Source organism: Phalangium opilio, unplaced genomic scaffold, assembly GCF_054372755.1.
Source record: "Phalangium opilio isolate 3A_F unplaced genomic scaffold, DU_Popi_V2 ptg000209l_1, whole genome shotgun sequence".
NCBI classification, from domain to species: domain Eukaryota; kingdom Metazoa; phylum Arthropoda; class Arachnida; order Opiliones; family Phalangiidae; genus Phalangium; species Phalangium opilio.
The window spans coordinates 192,575-215,583 of NW_028324217.1; the positions used below are offsets into that span (position 1 = coordinate 192,575).

At 39.6% G+C, this 23,009-nt stretch overlaps 2 protein-coding genes and 1 long non-coding RNA gene across 3 annotated transcripts; 2 read left to right on the forward strand and 1 right to left on the reverse strand.

The window, feature by feature from the left end:
* Window positions 1–95: 95 nt before the first annotated feature.
* On the forward strand, window positions 96–3,149 carry Ssadh (succinic semialdehyde dehydrogenase). Its single transcript, XM_089854311.1, has 7 exons — window positions 96–261; window positions 325–570; window positions 665–919; window positions 990–1,250; window positions 1,312–1,614; window positions 1,987–2,156; window positions 2,605–3,149. The coding sequence occupies exons 1-7, from the start codon at window positions 235–237 to the stop codon at window positions 2,873–2,875; spliced, it is 1,533 nt and encodes a 510-aa protein (XP_089710437.1). The 5' UTR covers window positions 96–234; the 3' UTR covers window positions 2,876–3,149.
* On the reverse strand, window positions 3,146–4,275 carry LOC149618076 (uncharacterized). The gene is made up of 3 exons (XR_016375243.1): window positions 4,095–4,275; window positions 3,900–3,988; window positions 3,146–3,828 (listed from the first exon to the last, which is right to left on the reverse strand). It is a non-coding gene; the product is annotated as an uncharacterized LOC149618076 (long non-coding RNA).
* Window positions 4,276–15,324: 11,049 nt separating this feature from the next.
* Arl4 (ADP ribosylation factor-like 4) lies at window positions 15,325–19,877 on the forward strand. Its single transcript, XM_089855696.1, has 2 exons — window positions 15,325–15,582; window positions 17,787–19,877. The coding sequence occupies exon 2, from the start codon at window positions 18,312–18,314 to the stop codon at window positions 18,912–18,914; it is 603 nt and encodes a 200-aa protein (XP_089711822.1). The 5' UTR covers window positions 15,325–15,582; window positions 17,787–18,311; the 3' UTR covers window positions 18,915–19,877.
* The last annotated feature ends 3,132 nt before the right edge of the window (window positions 19,878–23,009 follow it).

Here is a 23,009-nt window from a genome sequence, read left to right on the forward strand (position 1 = left end):
GCTTATTTCCGGCCCTGTATTTTGGCAGCTGTCAAAAATTAGGCTTAGCGGCTCGCCGCTAGATGGCGGCGGCAGTCGGTCGGCGCTCTATATTTTGGCAGCTGTCAAAAAGTAGGCTTAGCAACTCGAATTTGGCCGCCATTCCATTTGAACTCCAATTTTTTTGACCTAGACACGATTAATCTAACCTTGAGGCCCCGATTTTAATTTTATCGATAAGATAATATTAAATAAATGGCGTTGCGACGCGCTCCTTTTATCGTGAGTTTATTCTAATCTAAAGAGGTTTTTATGGGTTTAGGCCTAATTTTTTGGAAATTCTAGATGAACAGCGTTAATGTTCTGAAAATGGCTCAAAGACTAGCTCATTTTCAATCCAATTTGCTGAAAGATAAAGCCTACATTAATGGCAAATGGGTGGGCGCCAAAAGTGGCAAAACATTCCAAGTAATCAACCCTTCAACCGGGGATGTTATAGGGAATGTTGCTGATTGTAACGCTGATGATACCAACCTAGCTATTGAAGCTGCCTCCAACGCCTTCCCCTCATGGAGTTCCACCACCGCCAAGGTACGATTAAAACGTGTTATTCGAAGAAATCGGCTCAAATTCTATAATAAAAATTAACAAATTGTGGGGTTGGGTGTGTTGGTGGTGGTGTTAGGATCGTGGGAAGATGTTAAGAAAACTATTTGAACTCCAAAATAAATACCAAGATGATTTGGCCAAGATTATTACTTTGGAAATGGGCAAAACTTTAAGGGAATCTCAGGGTGAAATCGCCTACGGAAGTTCCTTTTGGGAATGGTTTTCCGAGGAAGCCAGAAGAATCTACGGAGATGTCCCCCAATCCCCCTTCCCTGGACGCCAAATGATCTTTATCAGGGAACCAGTCGGTGTCGCCGGACTTATAACACCCGTAAGTAACGAGTTAGTTCTGAGCTCCCTTGACAGTTCAACTCGATGTTTACTCCCAAAATGCATTGCAGTGGAACTTCCCAAATGCCATGATAACTCGTAAGGCGGGTGCCGCTTTGGCCGCGGGTTGCACTTGCGTCATTAAACCTTCGGAAGACACGCCGTATTCGGCCTTGGCTTTGGCGCAAATCGCGGAAGAAGCCGGTATTCCACCAGGGGTTTTTAACATTGTACCTTCCTCCAGGGCTAATACCCCCGCAGTTGGGAAATTACTTTGCGAAAGCCCCAAATTAGCCGCCATATCATTTACCGGATCAACAGCAGTCGGAAAAGTCAGTTGAAAAGGCCTAATTTTAATTAAATTAAATTTATTAACTAATGAATATTTTGTAGCTTCTGTTGGAGCAATCGGCGTCAACGGTGAAGAAGGTTTCCTTGGAATTGGGTGGGAACGCTGCTTTTATTGTCTTCAAGTCGGCTGATTTGGATTTGGCGGTTGTTGGCGCCATGGCGTCCAAATTTCGATGTACTGGACAGACTTGCGTCTGCACTAATCGCATCTTAGTCCAGGAAGAAGTTTATGAACAATTTGTGCAGAAGTTATCGGAAGCCATGCTCAAGGAATTGGTAGTGGGAGATGGCTTCCAAGAAAAATCATCTGTTGGACCCCTAGTCAATCAAAAAGCTCTAAAAAAGGTGCTTTTAATCACTTTCACATGTTTTTAATCGTCTTATAGCTTTTGTGCGATTTTTTAGATTTTTTTATCGTTTTATAGCTTTCCTGTTATTTTTTAATCGTCTTATAGCTTTCCCGCGATTTTTTAATCGTTTTGTAGCTTTTGCGCGATTTTTTAATCGTTTTACAACTCTCTCGCGATTTTTTAATCGTTTTACAGCTTTCCCGTTATTTTTTAATCGTTTTACAGCTTTTGCGCGATTTTTCTAATCGTTTTACAGCTTTTGCGCGATTTTTTTAAATCGTTTTATGGCTTTCTCGAGTTTTTAATGGTTTTATAGCTTTCTCGGGAGTTTTTAATCGTTAAGTAATCTTGTTTGTTGATTAAAAAGGTGGAAGAGCACGTGTTGGACGCCAAATCTAAAGGAGCTTCCGTTATATTGGGTGGAAAGGGGCATTCGTTGGGAAAGAACTTCTACGAACCTACTTTGATTACTAACGTCAACACTGATATGTTAGTTTGTAAGGAGGAGACCTTTGGACCACTGGCAGCCGTCATTAAGTGAGTTTACCTTAAATTCTTACTCAAGTTTGTGTTAATATAACCCACAAAACGCGTTAAATCTTGAAAAACATTCAATTGGTAAATATTTAATCAAAAAATCGGGTTGGAAAAGTTTTCTCCCGCTCTTTTTTAAATTAAATCTTTCATTTTTGGCGGGTTTTTGTAAAAACGTTCGTGATTGGTCAAAAATTCAACTGTCAGTTGCAGAAATTTCACGCATGCGCGTACCGTGTTGTCTCAATTCTTTGTCGGCACTTCTCCCCCTCCTCCCTAGAGTTGTATCCCGGATAGCTAAGCCTTAAACCGGTTGAAGTTCGCGATAGCTAAGCCTTGGCTTAAAGCGGTTCAACCTCGCCAGAGCTAAACCTTGGCTTAAAGCGGTTCAACGGACTTCAACTCTCCATAGCTAAGCCTAAATGGTGTTTTATTTAATTTCTCGAACAAGGTTTAAGACTGAAGAAGAGGCGTTGAAGATCGCGAATTCGGTCAGGACTGGATTGGCGGGCTATTTCTACACGTCGGACATCAGTCAGGCTTGGCGAGTGGCCAAGAAAATGGAGGTTGGTATGGTGGGCGTGAACGAGGGTCTATTGTCTTGCGCCGAGGGGGCGTTCGGAGGGGTCAAGGAGTCCGGTTTGGGTCGAGAAGGATCGCGATACGGAATTGACGAGTTCACCAACTTCAAATACATTTGCTTCGGCAACTTGGCGCAATAAAATTAAAATTACCTAATTCTGATTACACCAAATTAATTACTTAGTTATGTTTAGAAAATATTTTTTTATTCTTGTTAAAATTGATTTAAATTGATTTCTTTAAAGTTTAAAAACGAATTGTCTTCCAAAAAATTCTATTGAGAATATTTGTTTGAAATATTCTGTATGAATAAAATGCGTCGTCGTTATAGAACACGATGGTTTGCTTTTTGGCCTGATGGCGGAAAGCAAAGCATTTGGTTTTATAATTACGTCTAAAACACGTTTTGCCAAAGCACTTGTCATATCATACTATTTATTATGGGGGTCAAAGGGAACGTTTGCCTTTGTCCATTTCCAACGCAATTTTTCCAAAAAGATTCCGGAGTTATTGCAAAAACTCAGGTACGTTTCAATGCTGAAAGTATTTAGGCTTAAAGTTCACGTGACAACCGCAGTTTTAAATTGGAAGCTTTTCTTAAGCCTATTTTTAGTTCGGGCCTCGGATCTAGGTGGAGATAGCGTCGCTATGAGGGTGTCCGTTAGATGGCGTTAGTTTCGCTTCGTTCAAAGTCCTAATTTTTTATATCGCGGGATTTTTAAAAACTTATTTGGAAGTATTTGAGATATTTTGGTGGCCGCCATTTTGGGGGTGAAATTAAGGGTGTAAATAGCGTGGGTGACGTCATACTAAGGCGTCTGAGATAGCTCTACTGTGCTACTAATTATGAGCAGCAATATGGTTAGAGACTGTGTCTGAACATTGTAAATTTAGAATTACCCCGAATGAAGAGCGCGTTTCTCCCCCCCCCCCGAGTCGTGAACATTCAAGATTGGGGGGGGGCATAATCCCCGTTGAAGAAGTTCTCCAATTTCCCACGGTGGCTTCTCAATCGTCATGGTAACCCCCCTGAACACACCAGCGTTTCAAGGTTTGGGGCTACCCCCCCCCCTAACTCCAAGACGCCTCTTGCCTAAAGAAAACCAGAATATACATTAGAAGTCGATAAAACTTGAAGTTATCATTTAACATAACAAACTGAACTATGATTTCCAATTTAACTTGTGTTACGGGGGGGTGCATCCATTGTGGGGTCAAAATCGGCTGGTCATTGAAGTTACATACATTTTCGACTTAAAAAGAAATAGTTTCTGAATTGTTCAAATTAATAGCAAAAAGAGCTTACATTTGATTACTTTACATTAATCAATTTGATAAAATGCGAGACGTCTCACTTACGGGGGTTACGTTACGGTATTGGCCGTCGAGCTTAGACCAACTTCTTAAGACGAAGTTGAGAGCGGACCAGAGGACATCAACGTCTACTGAATAGAAGCCCGGGGGGGGGTGTAGAGAGACAGCTGCGAAGGATGTTTTGCACGCCTTACTGAACCTTACTCGCTGCTGGCCCCGGTTTTACGTTTCCCGCTCTATTTTCAAGCCACGAAGTTTTAACGTTAATCTTTGGGCACATATTAGGCTTAGGAAGCAACTCCTTAAAGGGGAATCTATTGTAGGTACAACCAAACCCGGACTGGTTGGTCCGTTTTGTATGCCTAGCGCGCCTGCCTGCCTGCCTTCACCACTGTCCCAAATAGATGATGGTACCAGCTATGTTCTTGGGGAGGATAACCTTACGAGGTTTGACTCTAAGGGTACGCGATTGCCCAAGATGACGCAGCGTTTATTTGCTCAATTTCCTAGCCCCTGATTTGGGGTAGGCGCCAGTATTTGGTATCATTGGGTAAAGGATAATTTGGACTATCATGTATGTCCTCTAGGGTGTTCCCCCCCCCCCGTATCTTTGGGTAGGACAGAAATACGACGTGTCAAAGAAGGTGAACGCGGTTAATTGAACGTTTTGTCCATCAGCTTATTTATTTGGGAGTGATGCTTATTATAATGGGGGGTTCTGCACGGCCATATCCTCCTGTTCCTGTACTGGTGGTGAATTTTCAATTAATTTCGTAGGACTGACGTCAGGCTAATAACTGTATGGACCCAGAGAGCCGGGGTTGTTATTATCACTCAAAGCATATTCTCATTTCCTTTTCTCTCTCGCCATGCTGCATGGCAAAGTGGTGGTTTAGCTATTCGAGGTTTGCCCAAACAGGACGCCGTCATCATTCGCTTCCATTTCATTATACTTAGCGCTATAGCTCAGCTACTCTGTATTTAAGCTTCCACTTACTAAGTGTCTGTGGTGAGCTCCCCAATTTTCTACCCTTTCTATAAACTATCCAAGGAGTATTTCCAACTGGAGTGCGCGTCTAGGCTAAGCCTCAACTTTGTCTAAACCCTTACAACGTGTCTTCGGTTTCTCTCACTCCTTGTCTTGTAAGGGGAATTAAAAATCAATAAATTTAATAGTCCGGGATGAGGGGTTAGGGGGGTTTAGTTCTAAAAGGGTAGATTTCAAGTCCCCGGCCTTGCTATAGGAAGAGCGGAGCGGAGCTTACTTAAAATTAAAAAGGGGGCGGGGCTATCTACCTCGTCCCGATACTTTCCCATTTTCCCATAATGCATTTGGGTAAGCCTTAGAAATCCCGCGCGTGTTTGTAGCTTCGGCTTCTTTCCTTCATTTAGAAATATCTCTTTAATCGTATCGAGCCCCATGTAGTACCCCTTGAGCGGCTTGCTTGCTAACCGAGCCTGATGGTGCTACCATAAGTTCTTAAGCGATATGTTCTGGAGCTTGTCACGAAGTGAGTGCATGGGGTAGGTCATAGATTCTCGTAGGACTTCAATAGGTAGTGTCATACTTATGGAAGGAACATATCACTTATAAACTTATGGTACTGCTGTTTTGCTTGGACACCGATAAGTAATTGTAGCAATTTCGCTGAAGGGTCGAGCGAGTGAGCAAGCCGCTCAAGGGCTATAGGGGTAATTTTTAGGACCAACACGTGACGTGAGAGAGCTTTTGTGCAAAGGCTTTTTAAACAATGAAGAACTGGTGCCCACTTTTAATAAATGACCTCCCCCGCTTTTCCCTTGGGGTTCATTAAAATTAACTTCCTGGGGTTTCATGGCGCTAATTTAAATGACTACGTCATTAATTTTGTCTGAAAAAGAAAGACGCCGCCCCCCCCCCACTCCGAGGGGCTCCTTACTTACACTATCTTTTATAATATAATTTATAAATATATATATTGGTTCACTGGTATCGGACTCGAGGTGGTTAAATCCACGACGAAACACGGTGGTGTGTAGTTCGGTGCATGCCAGAAAAAAAACCCTCTTTAAATTATTAGGGATTTCACTTGACTTGAAATGGTTTGGATTTCGGTGGTGCGCGGTTGAAGTGGATTCTCGAACCATAGTCACTCGCGAGTTATTTTTACAGGGTCAGGGATTTAAAATTTCTTCCCATAAAGTCAGGGATAGGTCAGGGATTTCGTTTGGTATATCAAGCCATGATTGCTATGGGCCCGGGTGTGACGGATGGTCAGGGATATTCATTATTGCAGCAAAAAATAGTCAGGGATAAGCTGGAAAGGTCAGGGATTTTAAATTTAATTTTACCGCTACGTACAAATATAATTATAAATATCGTTGTATTTAGAATTAAAACCAAAGCGGTTTATAGTTCGCTCTGACTACGACGCGGTATTGGTACCTCTTTGACGCAGTGTGGTACAAAGCGTGAAGGTGCACTCCATTACCACGCACCGTTACGCCAGTAACATTAACCCAGCCGCGGCTTAATATAGAATCGCCTTTTAATTATTTTTGAAACAATGACGAATTGAATCTTTAAAAGGGGGAAAAAGAAATCCTTTGAATTTATGTTAATGAGTTGAGGAAAATTCCCCTACACCAGGAAATCTATACGCTATTCGCTTTCGTTTAATTGTTAACCATTAATATTGAAATTTTATTTTTAAATAATTTATATTCAACCGAAATCAATGGATAACCGAAGCTATAACTTCCGCGTTTTAGAAACGAATACGCGTCTATAGAAAATATATTAATTTATGAGTTTTTAGTTGAAAGTTTACTTCAATTTGATTAATATTTTGTATATGGGGAAAACCACGTCGCTTCTTCTAATCTTTCACCCAGACTTATCTCGATCTCCTCCAAAACTCTTAGGAAATTTTTGCCTCAAACTTATTAATTAACAACGCTTGTCCTACATTTTTTCACTGGCAATTAAAACAATTAAATAGAGACACCCAAATTTGGGGAAATTTTGGTCGCAGCCGCGCTATTTACGGAAATGCACCGAAATGAAGAGTACCCAAGTTTCATTAGCCTCGAATTTTAGCTATAGAGAACAAAAACCTCGTAAGCGAAAAGTAAATTAAACTTAAAGTTATCAAATTGTAAAAATCTAGCCTACGCTATAGAGCTTTAAAGAAATTAAGTCTAAGAGGTTTTCCCGTTTAATTTTCTTTTAATTTGCACGCATTGTCTTCGTTTTTAATTGTAGTTTCTTTTAATGGATTTTTATTTTGGAAGGAGGGTGATCTTGTTGTCGATAATTAATGACATTGGGTTCACTCGGTTAACCGCTTGATTGACCATGAGTGACCCCCATATTGGACGAGGACCATCGCTCCTAGCTCCATTATTCATTTGACACTAAAAAGAGTTATACATTCTGACTTTTATTTTCTCTCCACCAAAAAGAGATTTTACTGATAGCGCGATTTGTTATATAAAGTTACGAGCAATAATTAGATTAATTGTAGGCAATAATTAGGTCGAAAACTTTCTCCATAATTGCCGCCGCGCCGCCGCATTGAAAATTAAAATAGAATAGAATAGTCAATATTTCAGCTCGACTGAAAACCTTTACTCGACCTTTGACCTACAAACTAGAATAGAAACAAACTATGATTTTTACTGGTATAATAAATTCATAATGTTAATTCAATATTTATTGCAGCCGGCAATTTCGCTGAAAAATGTATAATACGTTGGACTTGGCTCGATTCGTTTCCAATTCGACTATATAGGGAAGGACAACGATTGGGTGAGTCGATATTGCATTAATTTATTTACGTCGGTATACAGTGTACAGTCAATTTCAAAGTGCGCGTCTAGGCCTAACTGAGCTCCATTTGCCTACAGGCTATACGTATCCTATACTAAATATTCGTTTGCCCAAGATTATATGCCTTGATAATACGCGTGGCCTCCCCATGCAGGGAGGGCTACGAATGAGCGTTAATATTGTTATGACTATGAAACGTAATGTTTACCGTAGTGGTATATACGTTTAAGTTTACAAAAACAGATGTTAGAAAATGTTTTAATTAACGCAGTCAGAATTACGGCACCGTAATATGACCTTTTTCAGCTTGAGCCGCCGATACACGGACTTTGTATTTATTAAGAGGACCCGTAACCAATCGATACCCCCTCCAACCCGCAATGGCGTCCGTTATTATAACCCATCAACTTAAAACAAAACTAGGCCTAGAAGGAAAAATTTATATTGTTGGGAGTTAATCTACTGCAGCGCGAATTAAGGAAAATGACAAAATAATTGAGCTCTCCTTATTCTCTCTCTCTATCTCTGTGTGTTATTTGTAATGTAATTAAAATGAGGGAGCGAGGCTTGGACAAACACGTAATAAATCAGGGTTCATAGAAACCTGAAAAACTCGGGGAAATCTGTTTTCCAGAAGTTTTACGAACCATGTAAATAAAGTTTTCATTGCAGTGAAGGCAAAATGGATATGCGATTGCTATAGCTATTCACTAAAAAAAACTAGTTATTATTCTCAAGTTAGGCTTTGGGGGGAAGACTAAGAGAGCTCTCTAACTTCTTCATCCTGTTCCGTGTTAAGCCTCGGTTGGTTGTTCTCCCCGGGCCTTGGCGCCATTCCAACCCAATTTATAAAGAAATTAGCTCGCGATCCCTAACTTCCGAAGAATAAATGAATTCTCTTTCTCGTACTCGGCTTTGATTTCAGCCGAGCCGGTATCTACGATTCTTAATTAACTTCTAGATTAAGAATTAAGAGTAAGAAAATGATCCTAATTATTATTTAATTGAAGGAAACGTGTGTGTGCTTTAAGGCTTTAAGGGGTTTTTGCTTTAAGTTCAATATCACTCGGCGCCGCATACCAGTGACAAACTTATGGATGTAAGAACATATACTTATGAACTTAGGCTTATCTGAGCGATTTTGGGGCAATTTTTAGCTGACCATTTTATAGTTTTAAAACCGCGAAGAATGTTTTCTTCTTTTGGCGGTTTGGGTTCAAGGTTCAAGGTCCCTTTCTCATAAGAAAAACAAGGGGCTCAAAATTGAGAAGCGAAGGAAGCGCCTTTGGAAGGAGGCCCCTATGATTCCCCCCCCTTAGGGTGTATTTGACTTATTAGTGAAATGTATAGTAGTGACACTGTACGTTAACTTCCCATAGACTCTAATGCAGTCGAAGGAAATGATTTGTCGTTACTCAACATTAAGACAGAAAAAACAAATTAGCTCTTGACGGAACTATGGCGTAACGTTAAGATTCGCCTCGGAATTTACTAACGTCTCTTGTCCCTAGTTACATGGTGGTTAAAAGGTATCAGTTAAGCGTTGAACTCGGTGCCGAGTGACGTTGGTATTAACGGGACTCCCTGCTATCCATTAATGAGCATGCTAATTGGCTAATACCATTTGTCATTCACCCCGCTCCGAGCTTACGTAATCGACCCGACTTGACTCTAACGCCAAACACGCTCTTAACGCTTTCTATACGGCGTTGAAAATGCCTTTAAGTTAGGCTTAAGGTCCGTCCACACTATGGCTTTTTTTCGCGTCGCAAGCTACGTAACGCTCTCGCGCGCGGTACGTCGCTTCGCTCGGATCGTTTACACTACTGAAATTCGCGCCAAAGCCATGCTCGCAAGGTCTTGCAAACCTCGCGAAAATCTTTGGCGTGTCAAAGATTTTCGCAAGGATTGCAGCCTCGCAGCCAATCAGAGGTCTCCTGGTTGGCGCAGACGCCGTGTATTCGAGATATTTTCACGAAAACAAATATGTCTCCGGCTAATAGGCCTAGTGTTTCTCGTAAACGAGTGGAAATCAACAACTATTTTCGTTTTTATTAATAAATCACCTTAATAGAAATTGCACGAGAAGAAGGATATGGGTTCGCGAAGTTTTTGCAGGGAGAAAGAGTTGCTAATTACCATAATTTAATTCCAAAACTTCAGTTATATAAAGAGCTTTATGGTGGTTCCCTATATGTTCAATATTGTTGACTAACCCCCTTCTCAGTTTGATTATTTATTAAGGTCTAAAGTTAACCCGGATATAATATTCAGCCAATGAAGCTCTCTGATATGCTGCGAAGTTTGTCAAAACGAGGGCGTATACCTTAGCGAATTTCTATAGTGTAAACGATCCGAGCGAAGCGACGTACCGCGCGCGCGAGCGTTACGTAGCTTGCGACGCGAAAAAAAGCCATAGTGTGGACGGACCTTTACGCTCTAGTGACCAGTGACGTGTGTACAGGGTGTTTGCCTGGGGTATCGTATGGAACCTGTTTCTTTTAAGACATTGTAGGCCTATGCTTGTATTAAAGTTAACCGGCGTCGTTTAAAGGCTTACGCATTCCAAAGATTAACAGCGCGTCTTAATTTGAAAGTCACATTTTTTGAAACTAAACAGATAGCTATAAAAGTTAATTTTTCTTTATTTAATTTAATAATGATAAAGGGGGCTAGACAAATTCACCTCCCCTACTGCCACGTTTCTTAACTTTAACCGCGCTTCACAGGGCTGCCAGCATCTCAGGTTTGAACTGAACTGAATCGAACGGCTTTTCAGTACTCTGTTAGCGACACTTGTAAGCGCAGTATCTGTACTTTCGTATTGGGCCCTAATTAAATAATCTTTTCGAGCTTAAGTAATTAAATAGCGACGTGATAATCGTAAAAATAGATGCAGGAAAAATATCTATTGGGAACGGTGGTGTTATAATTGCGTGTGAAAATACACATTGAAAGGGAAATTTACACCATATAGGGAATAAAAGTAACACAGTATGCTCTTTTATAAAAATTGGGCAGTTAGTTCTGGATGATTATTTTTTTTAAGGTATTTTTAGAGTAATTAGGCTTAGCTAAGATATACGTAACGTAACGTGTGTGGAACGAGTTACGCCGTAGAAATAAATTAAACGCAAAGTTATCAATGATTGGTTGAAATTATCAGAGCGATTCTCGTTCTCGTTCGAGTATTTGTTTATATTTCCTTTTCGTTATTTCGTATTGATGTCTTTCTTTCTTTGATGTAATGACTTTAACCACGCCCTACCTAAATTGAAGCCAGCCAAGGCCTGGTTCCTAAATATTATTAGGGTTGGGGAGGGGGGGGGGGGTCAGCCGTGAACTTAGAATATTTGGAACGTTAATTTAATTCAAATTACAATCATAATGATAATAATAAAAACATGAGGGGGAAAATGAAAATCTAGAGCTGCCTTCGTCTTGGTCTCGTTCTTTTTCTCAGTGTAGTGTTCTCTATTTCCCATGCAAGGGGCTGTAATTGACATTCTAGGTTAGAACAAGACGGCCCAAGGGCTCGTAATAGTAGCCATATCGTACGAGTGAATAGCCCCTCTATACCCTACCCTAATGAGTGGATAACCCCTCTATACCTTACCCTAATGAGTGAATATCGCTATCTTTTTCAATGCTTAAATGATTTACCGTGCATAAAATCAGAGTGAATAGCCCCTCGATTCCCTACTCTAAACAGTGATTAAATTATGACCGTATAAATTTACTTATGCTGTAATTCTAATATTCCGGCGAATCGAAGAACAGATAGTTTTTAGTGATAATCCCCTCGATGAGTTTACAACATAGACTTATGCCGATGCACACTTATCGCATCTCATAAATTTCTAACAGGGACTTATGCCCAGAAACGTTTGAAAGAGAAAGTTTAGTTATAGTGATTACGCATTTTAGTGATTAACCCCTCGAATTACCTTTAGCAATGCTAAAATGATCAAATGCATAACGCTCATTTAACACTATGTTAGCTCTATCTAAACCCACATTTGAATTAACCGCCAAAACGTTCCAGTCAAACATAACATAGATGACGATAGCTACCGAACGAGAACGAAACACATGAGGAGCGCGGTAGGAAACGGGGAAAATCGTTATCTATTTAATTAGCACATACATAAAAAGAAAATAAATATAAAAACCCAAACATACAAATTCATAAGTATCCGACCCCACAGATAGAAATTCAAAAGTATCCGATCCCACAGATTAAGAGGTACCCCACCCCACATCACCCCGACATTTTAGAGGTAAAAATAAATGATAAAAAACTCGGGGTCTCTATCAAGTCTCTATAGTTCAGTGGTAGAATGTTTGCCTACTAAGCCAGCGACCCGGGCTCGATTCCCGGGTCTAACCTGAAAAATTTTAATTAAAATTAAATCTCTAACCGAGCCCAGTAACCCCTATGGGTGGGTTGTGGTAATATAAAGTTCCTTTTAAGCTAAAATCTGACGATAACGAAGCGACAACCCCGGCCACTACTACTACTACGGACGGCTCGGGTCAAACTAAGAGCCTATCGTATACTACGATATGGCTAAAAAGCATTTACAATAGAGTTCTATAGAGGAAAGATAAATGAGAATTTCACGTATTAATTTTCACGTATTTTTATTTATTCTATTTTTCTGGACTAATTATAAAAATATTTGGCCTAAAAGTCGTATAGCGACTATAAATTATTTTTAGTAATCTAGAAGGCGTTTTGTGTCTAGAAAGTGTTTCTAATTTCAAATTATTCATTATCCACGCTTAATAATTGGTTCACGCGCCACTGAATTCGCGGCTTTCCACTTTCGCGCCTGCGTTCAATATTCATCCACCTTGAGAGACCTGGTAGAAATTTATTTATTTATAGAAAAATTAATAGCGCCGCGTCATATCGGACTAAATATATATTTGGCCAAATATCGGTTACAGGCGGATCCAGTTTATTATATACGGTTACGCTTCCACAACCTTTGGAATTACTTGTATACAGGTTGCAGAGTGGATTAGCTAACAAACGCCGGGAAAGTGCATGGGGTTCGATCATTCAATTTGGATCGAGGCCAGTACAACTCTGGTTCTACAAGAGATACAGGGATGTCCTTTGAGTGTGTTATAGCCCTATTTGCCCCCATCTAACCATACTAAAGACTTAGGGCTACAACAATCAGGGGCCGAGTAATTAAGCAAAACGTAAACAATAATAAAACCCCTCCATAGGAATAGCATTAGACTATACTTTGCAGGCTCGTAACTCTGTTTCTACTAGAGATACGGGGATGTCCTTTGAGTATGTTATAGTCCAATTTGTCCCCCATCCAACCATACTAAAAACTTAGGGCTACGACAAACAGGGGCCGAGATATTAAGCAAAATGTTCGTGAGCTTTGGTATCGTCTCACTTATTGTTATTATGTTACTTATGATTTTTTTCACTGAACTTTGGAGGCTCATAACTCTCGTTCTACTAGAGATACGGGGATCTCCTTTGGATATGTTATAGTCCTCTTTGCTCCCCATACAAGGATACTTTAAACTTGAGGCTACCTCAATATCTTCGTCAACTTATTTTTTGTCTCACTTATTGTTATTATGTTACTTTTGATTTTTAACCATGAACTTTGGAGGCTCGTAACTCTTTTTCTACTAGAGATACGGGGATGTCCTTTGAGTATGTTATAGTCCAATTTGTCCCCCATCCAACCATACTATAAACTAAGGGCTACGACAAACAGGGGCCAAGTAATTAAGTAAAACGTTCACAAACATACCCGTCTCCGTAGGAATAGCATTACACCGAACTTTGGAGGCTCGTAACTCTTCTTCTACTAGAGATACGGTAATTAAGTAATTAGTAAAGAGAGACCGCGTTCGAGCTTGCTCGAGTAGCTAAGCCAGCCTCTGTATATTCGAGTGTATTTTAGGCGTAGCAATGGGAGGCCCTCTTTCAGGAATTGTTTTAAAACCGCAGACGTTTTGAGAGCACTCTTATAACTATGGATACTCCAAGTCAGGAAGTGGTTTTGGCCCTTTTTCTTAAGTTTTTTGATAAACGTTGGTGGGACACTTTTACCACGGCGGTTATTATCATTTAGAATTGAATGAATGAAATGTTTTCCCGATTTTAGGGGTATAGTTTCCGTCCTCTTAAAGGCGTTCTTCCGTGGATAATGACAGTGGCTTTTTCAGTTAAACTATGTTCATAGAAATTAGGTTTATCTAAATCCAGCGATAACAGTCGAGGAAAAATTGTTTTTTGGAACCGGACCCCGCTCAAGTTCAATGACGACCCGCTCCATGCACAACTAGCCGACCTTTTCTTTTACAAAACCTAGATTAATTCAGCCATTTACATTTGAAACGTCAATATCAATCAGGGATAGATTTAATTTTAGAAGTAGGAATGTAGAACGGAATGGTTAGTATTTACTTCAGTTATTCCGACTCATAGACCACCCAGTATTGAGTCCCTCCTTCCAACACGTAATGTAACGAAAAGTTTAAATTATCTTATTGGCTGCTCAGTTTTAAACTATACGTTTTGATGACGTTGCTGATGCGGGGACGGCGAAAAATAGTGACGTAATTCCTTTTTACCTCTGTCGCTATGACCCTCCCGCCTCTGAATTCTTTCATACCCCCCCTCCTCGTCCCGGGGGTGAAGGGGGTCCGGGACTTTGAAGGCGCGCGCCCAGATATTAGTTATTCTGGTCTCCATTCCTACTTCTAAAATTAAATCTATCCCTGCTATAAGGTAACAAATTGTAGGTGAAAAAGTACTGGATTGTAGTAGAATAATTCTAGCCCCTTGACCATAAAATACGCGCTATTGAAGAATGAAGTTGCCGTGTCGTTAAAACTATCGTGAGAGCGTAAAAAGTGACCCCAAAGGCGATCGTAAAACTTAACCCTTCCGCGGGATCGCCAATAAAAGTTTGGGAACGTGGATGGCGATAACCCTTTTTTCTTCGCTATAAATCTCGTGATAAATTAAGATTGAGATTTACAAACAAATTATTATTTTCCAAAGCAAAAGAGATTGAACGTTTATTTATAAACAAATTTAAAAGCCAATGTGAAATGGAAACGTCATTATTTTAAAGGTGTACTGAAATGAGACCAACCATTTAATTACACCTTTAACACGCAACTATATAAATAAGACGAAAATAATTCTGAAATTTATCTTGAAAGCGTTTTGGGTAAAAATAAGAACAAGAAGCGCTCTTAAGGTTTAGCTGGCTTTTACTGAAAGAAGCTAAAACCGATTTCTTATTTTCTCGAAGTCAGCGGACGAGAGACTCGACTCCGCGAGCTATCAAGGATACTTCCTGAGCCTCCATTACCCGTGACGTCACGCTTACCTCCCCCCCTCAACCAGAACCATAATTACCGAGTAGTGACAGGCCACGTTAGATTCTGGGGTATTTGAAGGCGCTCAAAGGCGGAGAGACGCTAGATCGGGATAAGTTTTCGAGTCGACGCCTAGCGGATTTTACGGGAAACTTTTGGGAGAATTCTGGGAAGCTGTCGGCCTCGAATTCGAGCTCTGTTGCCGACCGACCGCGTTCTGGGTTAGGTCTGTCTACTGTCTTACCAGAAAAACCATACGGATACTTTGAAATATTTTTTGAGCTCAATTTGAGCGAAATTACTTGTAAATTTCGAGCTAGGTTGCTTAAAAAGTGGGCTTCTCTTAAGGTACGTCTTTGTTTCTTATTATTTTTATCCGATTCTATCGAATATTTTGATTTGAAAAGTACCATTTAGTATAAGCACCATCACTACGACCGACCACCATCGGTAACTCGAATTTCCATGAATTTAGTTACGCGCTTGTTGAGCTGGTGTTACGGCTTTTTATCAAGACTGCCCGTTTCTTTATTTCAATAATGTCGTAACTCCTTGTTAATTTACTCTTTGCTCCAGATTTTAGGTGTTTTTATAATATTTTTCTTGGGTTAGTTTGTAACTTTGGGTGATTTTATAGATGTTTTCGAAGTATTTTTGTGATTTAGTCGAGTTTTTCTCTGATATTTAGTGGTTTTCAATGTATTAGGGATTTTGGGTGATTTTTATGGATATTTGGGCCGTATTTGGGTGAATTAGTTCGGATATTTAGAGTTTTTCAATGTATTATAGGAGTTTGTGTGATTTGAGTCCAATTTGACCAAATGGGGAACTAGCTTTTAACGTTTTAAATCCTCGCGTAACTACGTTTAACCGAACTAAGTACAACTGATCGATTAATAGCTAAATATAGTTAGCGTTAAGTTAATTGCAAACCTTTTTATATCCGCGTTATGACGTTTAAGAATTCAAAATATAAGTCTTAGCATTCCAATGATAATTACCTGTATAAATTTAAAGTTTATTAATAATAAATTCAAAATGAGATAGGACCTTTTTGCTTTCAACTATGAAAAGTTACCTGTTATCGAAAATAGAGGTGGAAGGGGGAGGTTGGTCCGGGGGGCCAGTGGGGGGGGGGTGTGCAAATGGCCAGGTAGAAAAACCGGCATCGTAGAGGGGAGATATCTAGTAAGGTAAGAAGAAAGCAGCAAGCAGGCAGGCTGTATGGGTTCGGATCTATCTAGGTAGTCGCTTGGAAGTTACCCGAGGGGGTACTTGCTTTCGTGAACGGTGGTGTTCCTTGGTTCACGGTCAAAACTCAGGTGCGTCAAGCCATAGAGAGCTTAGCTTGTGTGGGGTCCTGCAGATTCCGCTCACCTCCTGGAGAGGAGGAGGAGGTTTGGCGGGAAAATCTACACTAGCATAGGCCGCCTTAGGGCTAGGGTAACCTTTTTCTTATCCCCGCACGTTGATGCACTTTTGGCGGGCTTCATTCGCTATTTGTAGGCCTCTTTCGGCTCAGGGTTACGCTTAGAAATGTATATCAATTACTTAGAACTATAAGTTACCGTACACCGTGTCTCACGTGACGTCACGTAGACATGTTTACCAATTAAAATTCAGCCTCATACTTCAAGATATACCCCCATAAGAATTACGTAGTCCTTTAGCGCCTTGGACGTTGTCAAATATCTATTCAAAAGAACCTAATAAATTTATTTTACATAATAATTTAAACTCGAATAAAAAGTAAATATAATATTTTTAGAATCGCCTTATTTAAATCGGTTTTTTCCCTTTAATTTTGGCTGTGGGCGTCTCTCAGTTGACTTTTCATTCATAAGAAGACAAGACAGGTGTAGTCTGTATCTCGAACTAGAACTTTTCCACGAATTTTCTATCTCTATCTCTAAAAGGAACCCCGTAACGGGGTTGCCAAATTTGTGTTAACAAGTGAGGAGAATTTTACCTTCCTCTTGAGTCCAATATATTTTCTTTTGAAATATTGTCTAGAAGGGCTAACGTTAGCTAGCTAGAAGGAGAAAATTTATACGTTATCAATATCTCGGAAAAAATATTGCGGTTTATTGAGAAATATTTCTATTTTTAAATCGTTACGAAGTTTTCTAAGTTTTGAGACAATTTCTTAGATAAGAAATTAGCTTCGAGTGCCTTTTAACTCAAATCTTATCTCCAATTTTACCAGAATTTTGACAATTTCGGGAAAAATAATAACTGATAAGTTTTCTTTAAAAATACCCTACAATTTTATAACGAATTTTTAAAGTTTAGGTGTTATATATTTTTGGTTATTTTTCTTAATTACTTGGGCCCTGATTGTCGTAACCCCAAGTACTTAGTATCATTGGAAAGCTAAGAAATAGGACTATAACATACTCAAAGGACATCAACGTATCTCTAATAGAACCAGAGTTATAACCCTCCAAAGTTTTCCATTTTATTTTATTAAAAATATGTAATGGTACTTTTTCGAATCAAAATTTGTAATCGAAATATGTAAAATATAAAATGGAGTTGTACGAATTTTTCAGTTGAAAAATAGAAAAGGTACAAGTACCGCGGATAAACAAGGCAAAGCACCGAAGCAGGATATGTTTATTAAAACACCTGTACCTTCGTGACACGCGTGCGTTATATAGTTCAAATCCACGTCATTTGAAAAAAGAGTAATCAAAAGTTGGGGCATCAAACGCTAACATCTGTTATCTCCTCAAAAACGATAAAAAATACAACAAAACACGTCAAAGATGGATTACCAACGCGTACTTCAGTGTGTACCTGGCGACAGGTGTGGTGGCGCCCAATTCCTTAGTGTTACGCGCACGCGCACAGCCTTAATTTGAACGAGGCTCGGAAATCCAAGGCTCCCAAATTACAGATAGATATAACTGAAAACGGGTAACAAAATGGCGCTGCTTTTATAATCGAAAGACAAAATGGAGGCTTAAACAAATACTACGGTTTCTTCGGTTCTAACCACGCTTACAAAATCAAAATGGCTCCTAATTAAAACTGTAAAACAAACTCCGAAACAACCCATCAAATCGCGCGTGCAAATGGGTTCGACAGTTGGTAAAGGTACTTCCCTACTGGATAGTTTACCACCGAATCAAAGTCTGCACGTTGTCATGCTCGGATTAGACTCTGCCGGTAAAACTACGGCATTGTACCGATTAAAGTTCGACCAGTACTTGAACACGGTGCCGACGATAGGTTTTAATTGTGAAAAAATCAAGGGTACGACGGGTAAAGCCAAAGGCACCAGTTTCGTCATCTGGGACGTCGGGGGTCAAGATAAATTGCGACCTCTATGGAGGTCGTACACTCGATGCACGGACGGCATAGTCTTTGTCCTGGACTCGGTCGACGAAGAACGGATGGAGGAAGCCCGAATGGAGTTACTTAGAACCGCCAAGGCCCCCGAGAATGTCGGTGTCCCCATTCTAGTTCTGGCCAATAAACAGGACTTGCCAAGTGCCAAGGACCCCCGCGAAATTGAAAGGTTATTGGGGTTACACGAACTCGGACCTAATCACTTGTGGCACGTCCAACCCGCTTGCGCCATTATCGGCGACGGATTGGACGAGGGACTAGAAGCTCTGTACGAAATGATTCTAAAACGAAGGCGATTGGCCAAACAGAGCAAAAAGAAAAGGTAGCTAAGCCTAACACGCTAGCTCTCTCGCTTAGGAATTAAAGAGTGTTTTTAATTAATCACTTTGTATAAATAAATTTAAATGTGTCAAAATAATTAACTAGCTTCCAATTGACGGACGAAATAATTGACTCAAAGTCATGATCGCGATTAAATATAATGACAATTAATTATAATGAAGTTTTAAAAAATCCAAAAAATAGGCTTCCTTAAACCCCCCCCCCTCTTCCACAACCCCCTACGATAGCTAAAAGCTGTTAAAAATTAATATCTTCAAAAATTAAACTAAATTATTTAAGTTCACCTTTATTTGTTTTAGACCAAAAAGTAACAAAATAAATTAAATGTTCCATATAGGAATAACGTTATCCAATCAGAATGAATAGCTAGTTACGTCATGACACAGCTCCGCCCATTTTTTCATAATAAAAAGGTTACGTCTTCGTCTTCGTGGTAAAACGTCATTACATAAGTCAATTAACTACTTGTAAGAATTACGCGACGAAACAAGTAATTGCCTTATGATTGAACTCTAATGACCTATTTATATAATTTTGCCTCCCCCCCCCCCCTTATAAAAAAACGCGGATGAATACGACATGTTAAAGAATGTAGCGTTTAACACACGAGTAGAGTCAGATTTTCTCATGCACACTTACGGTCCTCGTTCTCTTTATGTTAATATTAGTTGTACAAATTCATGTATTTTACTGGAATTGTAGCGAAAACCCCCAAAGTTCCTAAATGTTACCGTCTCGCCCCATTTTTTTTAAACGTATAATAATTGAACCCCCATGACGAAAAAGAAATGTGTTGAACTTAACACATTTTATGATAAAAACATACATAACGACGCTCACTGATAAATATATATATTAATTGCTTAGTTCAAACGAAAATAATAATTATAATGATTGATATTATTTGTTGTTGATATAAAAAATATATCCCCGAAATTATTTAGAAATTGTTGTTTGTCTGTTTGATTGATTACCAAAATATGGTTGGCGACTGAAGTTCGTGATAACCTGAGAAGTATAAGACTCGTCTTATATCTTTAGGTTCATCTTCGATTCGCGAAGACCTATACACTCGCCAATAGACGAGTGACTACTTACTCGCACTCCTAGGTATTATTCGGGAAACCGATTATTCCACGAGTATCTTTGATTCATCGGCGAGTAACGAAGGCCGGTGCTCGCCTATAGACGAATAACTGAGTAACTTATTCTCACTACTCGGAATATGTGGTAACAGTCTCTCTTGATTACACCCCAAATATTTACGTTTATACCTTAATATAAATATATATTTGGGGAGCATTGTTTATCCAACTTCCGTCTCAAAGAGCGCTTGTAAATAATACAACACGTATTAAGGTCATTGTGAAACAAACAAACATTTTATTTTGCTCCATAGAATGACTGACGATGAATTGCATTGTGGCGTGAAACTGCATAAAAGTGTATAGGCGAAGGCTCGATATATAGTTAATTTCCTTTTAAAGTTAGTTAGTTCAAATTTCACGCGTAATCGCCTAACCTTGAAGCCGCGCTTTGTTATTGTCGCCCGCATTCATTGTGCACTGGCGTAGACACTAAAGTTTCCGCCCGGAAGTTCAGCCCTAAATATTCCTTAACCCTTTCATTTTAATCCGTACAAAATAAAAATTCGCCCAAAAATTCCCTTTAAAATTACTACGAGCAAGAGAAAGAGAATGCGGCTTATCTCTCTCTCTTAGTGAGATAAACTGTCGCCGTTTCATCCTTTAATTAATGGTAATTCCTATCGTAATTTACCATCTTATCTTGAAAGTGTTGAAAGTCCCTCCCTCCCCAACGCGCGGCCTTAGCTTAACTTAACTTTGGCCCCAACGCGAGTTAACTTTTAGAGAAAATTATCTTTTTGAATTTATCTAGCTAGAGTCGTGTGAAATTTATGTAGAAGTAAAGGCAATTATGCCGGACTGAACCAACATTTATTCGTGGTTTCGGTTTCGACAGAAATTCGATCAAATTGCGCTAGATTAATCCGAAAGAATCGAATGAAAAATATGGGGTTTCATTGAACATTATTATTTGGTAACTTGGTCGGGTGAGAGGGAGTTAATCGCCTTCTGCATTCGTATTCTTATCTTTAAAAAAGGGCGTGGGTTTTCTTTAATCCGAAGGTTTGGTTTTGATTGTAAATGGGGCCATAGTGTTCTCTATAAGAAAAAAACACAGCCAATCTTAGATTGCTTTTTATTACTCCTTTCATTGTTCGAATTATCCCTAATTTAATTGAATTCTTTTTGGGGACATAGTTTTATTGTCTTTGTCTTCTCCGAGGGTCCTTTACGATAACGAGATACCTTCGCCTTGACGGCGCTTTTCTTTAGGCTCAATAATGCACTGTAGAAGCTAGGAACATTAACGCTCCACACCGTCGAATGAATTGGCCTATATAGGCCTAATTCACGAGCTACTACTAAAATATTGACTTAATTCACGCGCTAAGATGAAAAGAAAAAAAGCAAGGAGCAGTGATGATAGGAGTGCTTTTTATTTGACCTACATAAATAGGCTTTAAAAAAAGGGGGGGCAGCTTCCTTCCGTCTAGACGTAAAAATAAAGGAAAGAGGCTGTAATTTTATTTCCCGAAAAAGGGTTAAGGAGAAAATGTTCCTCCTAAAGAGGCGATGCGATGGATATATTTTAAACAAAAGGGTTTATACGATATTAAATTTTCAGCAGTGGATGTAACTTCGCTGTTTTCTTTCTTTTCTAGCTTAAAATATGACATGCTTTACCCTTTTTTATATGTTTATAAAATGTATAGCTTTAATATAATAGCGGCGGCGGGTCCTGTTTATTCCTAAAACTATATATGTTTTTAGCTTATTTATTTAGTAAGGATTCGCGTTGGAGTTTCTAGAAGTATAACTTCGGGGTTGCTGGGATTTTTTGTAAGAATATGGATTTTGGATTTTGTTACCTGCATGCGCGGGTTGACTCCCAGGAGGGGGGGGGGGTTGGGGGGGGGGAGCTGACAAGCAAAATCCAGGTCCAAATAAGAAACAAAAAAAAAATTGCCGCGTAAGAGATCTCTTATTTCTGAGAGAGAGAGAGATTTCATTTTCGAGGGGTTCTTTACTAACAAAATCTGCTTCCCTTCATTTCCTATACGAGCGATATCAGAGATTATTGTGAATTCTGGCGAAATTTGATTGAATTCTGACGAATTTTAATGAATTTTGTAAGAAAACACGTGAATCCGTGTGATTCTATTTGAATTTCTAGGTAATATTTACGAATTAATATGAGTTGTAATGAAATCCTCGCGAGGTTAAGGGTCTATTTCGAGGTGTAGACGCGCAAAACATCATTCGGGAGTGTCTAACCCCTTGGATCAATTTTCTCGTCCCCTTGGTTCTTTCTTTTCTTTGGTGTGTGTGTCTTTGGTTGGGTTCGTATTAAAGAGCGGATTTAAGAGATTTTTCACCGTCTGCTTTTCTCGGTCTCAGTTAGTCAGTCAGGGGCTGCATCAGGTAAAGATGGGGGAAGAGCGCTTTCCCCCCTCTGCCCCCCGACCCCCGATACCTTTGGGCCCCCGAGAAATCAATGATTGAACGTGGTGAACATTTTTGCCGCTCTGATATAAAAAAGCCATGATTTAGATCTTGGAAATTTGATGGAATTTTTCCATACTTTTCCCCAGATTGGTTTGGCCGGGCCTTTGTATGTACAGCGCGTGCGCAGTGTCATATATTATTTATTTGTGGTAATACCGTAATAGTAAATGCACGAAGTATTGACAAATACTTGGTCTAAAAAGGTTTCGGGGGAAGATAAGCCTTGGGGGCTATTGAGAACTTTGGGTTTAATATACTTTAGGGAATGTTTGCTATTGGTATGGGTACTGATGGTTCGGGTTCTTTAGGAACAAAGTGCCTAGTTTTTCTGGAAGCCTCCCCCCCCTCTATAAGCCGCGTTACTGAATGCTGACTTCTTGAAGACCTGCCTTACACTGACTGTCTGTCTGCCAGTTGGAGAAGCACTCTTATTTTCTTTTTCTTATTTTCAAGACATGATCGATTTGCTTGGGGTTTTTTTGGGGG

Excerpts from the sequence above, each read along its gene's own strand:
- Ssadh (XM_089854311.1), top strand. The coding sequence starts at position 235 with ATGGCGTTGCGACGCGCTCCTTTTATC. Across the intron at positions 262-324 it reads TGCGACGCGCTCCTTTTATC|ATGAACAGCGTTAATGTTCT; the intron begins GTGAGTTTATTC and ends TGGAAATTCTAG. Across the intron at positions 1,251-1,311 it reads GATCAACAGCAGTCGGAAAA|CTTCTGTTGGAGCAATCGGC; the intron begins GTCAGTTGAAAA and ends AATATTTTGTAG.
- Arl4 (XM_089855696.1), top strand. The coding sequence starts at position 18,312 with ATGGGTTCGACAGTTGGTAAAGGTACTTCCCTACTGGATAGTTTACCA.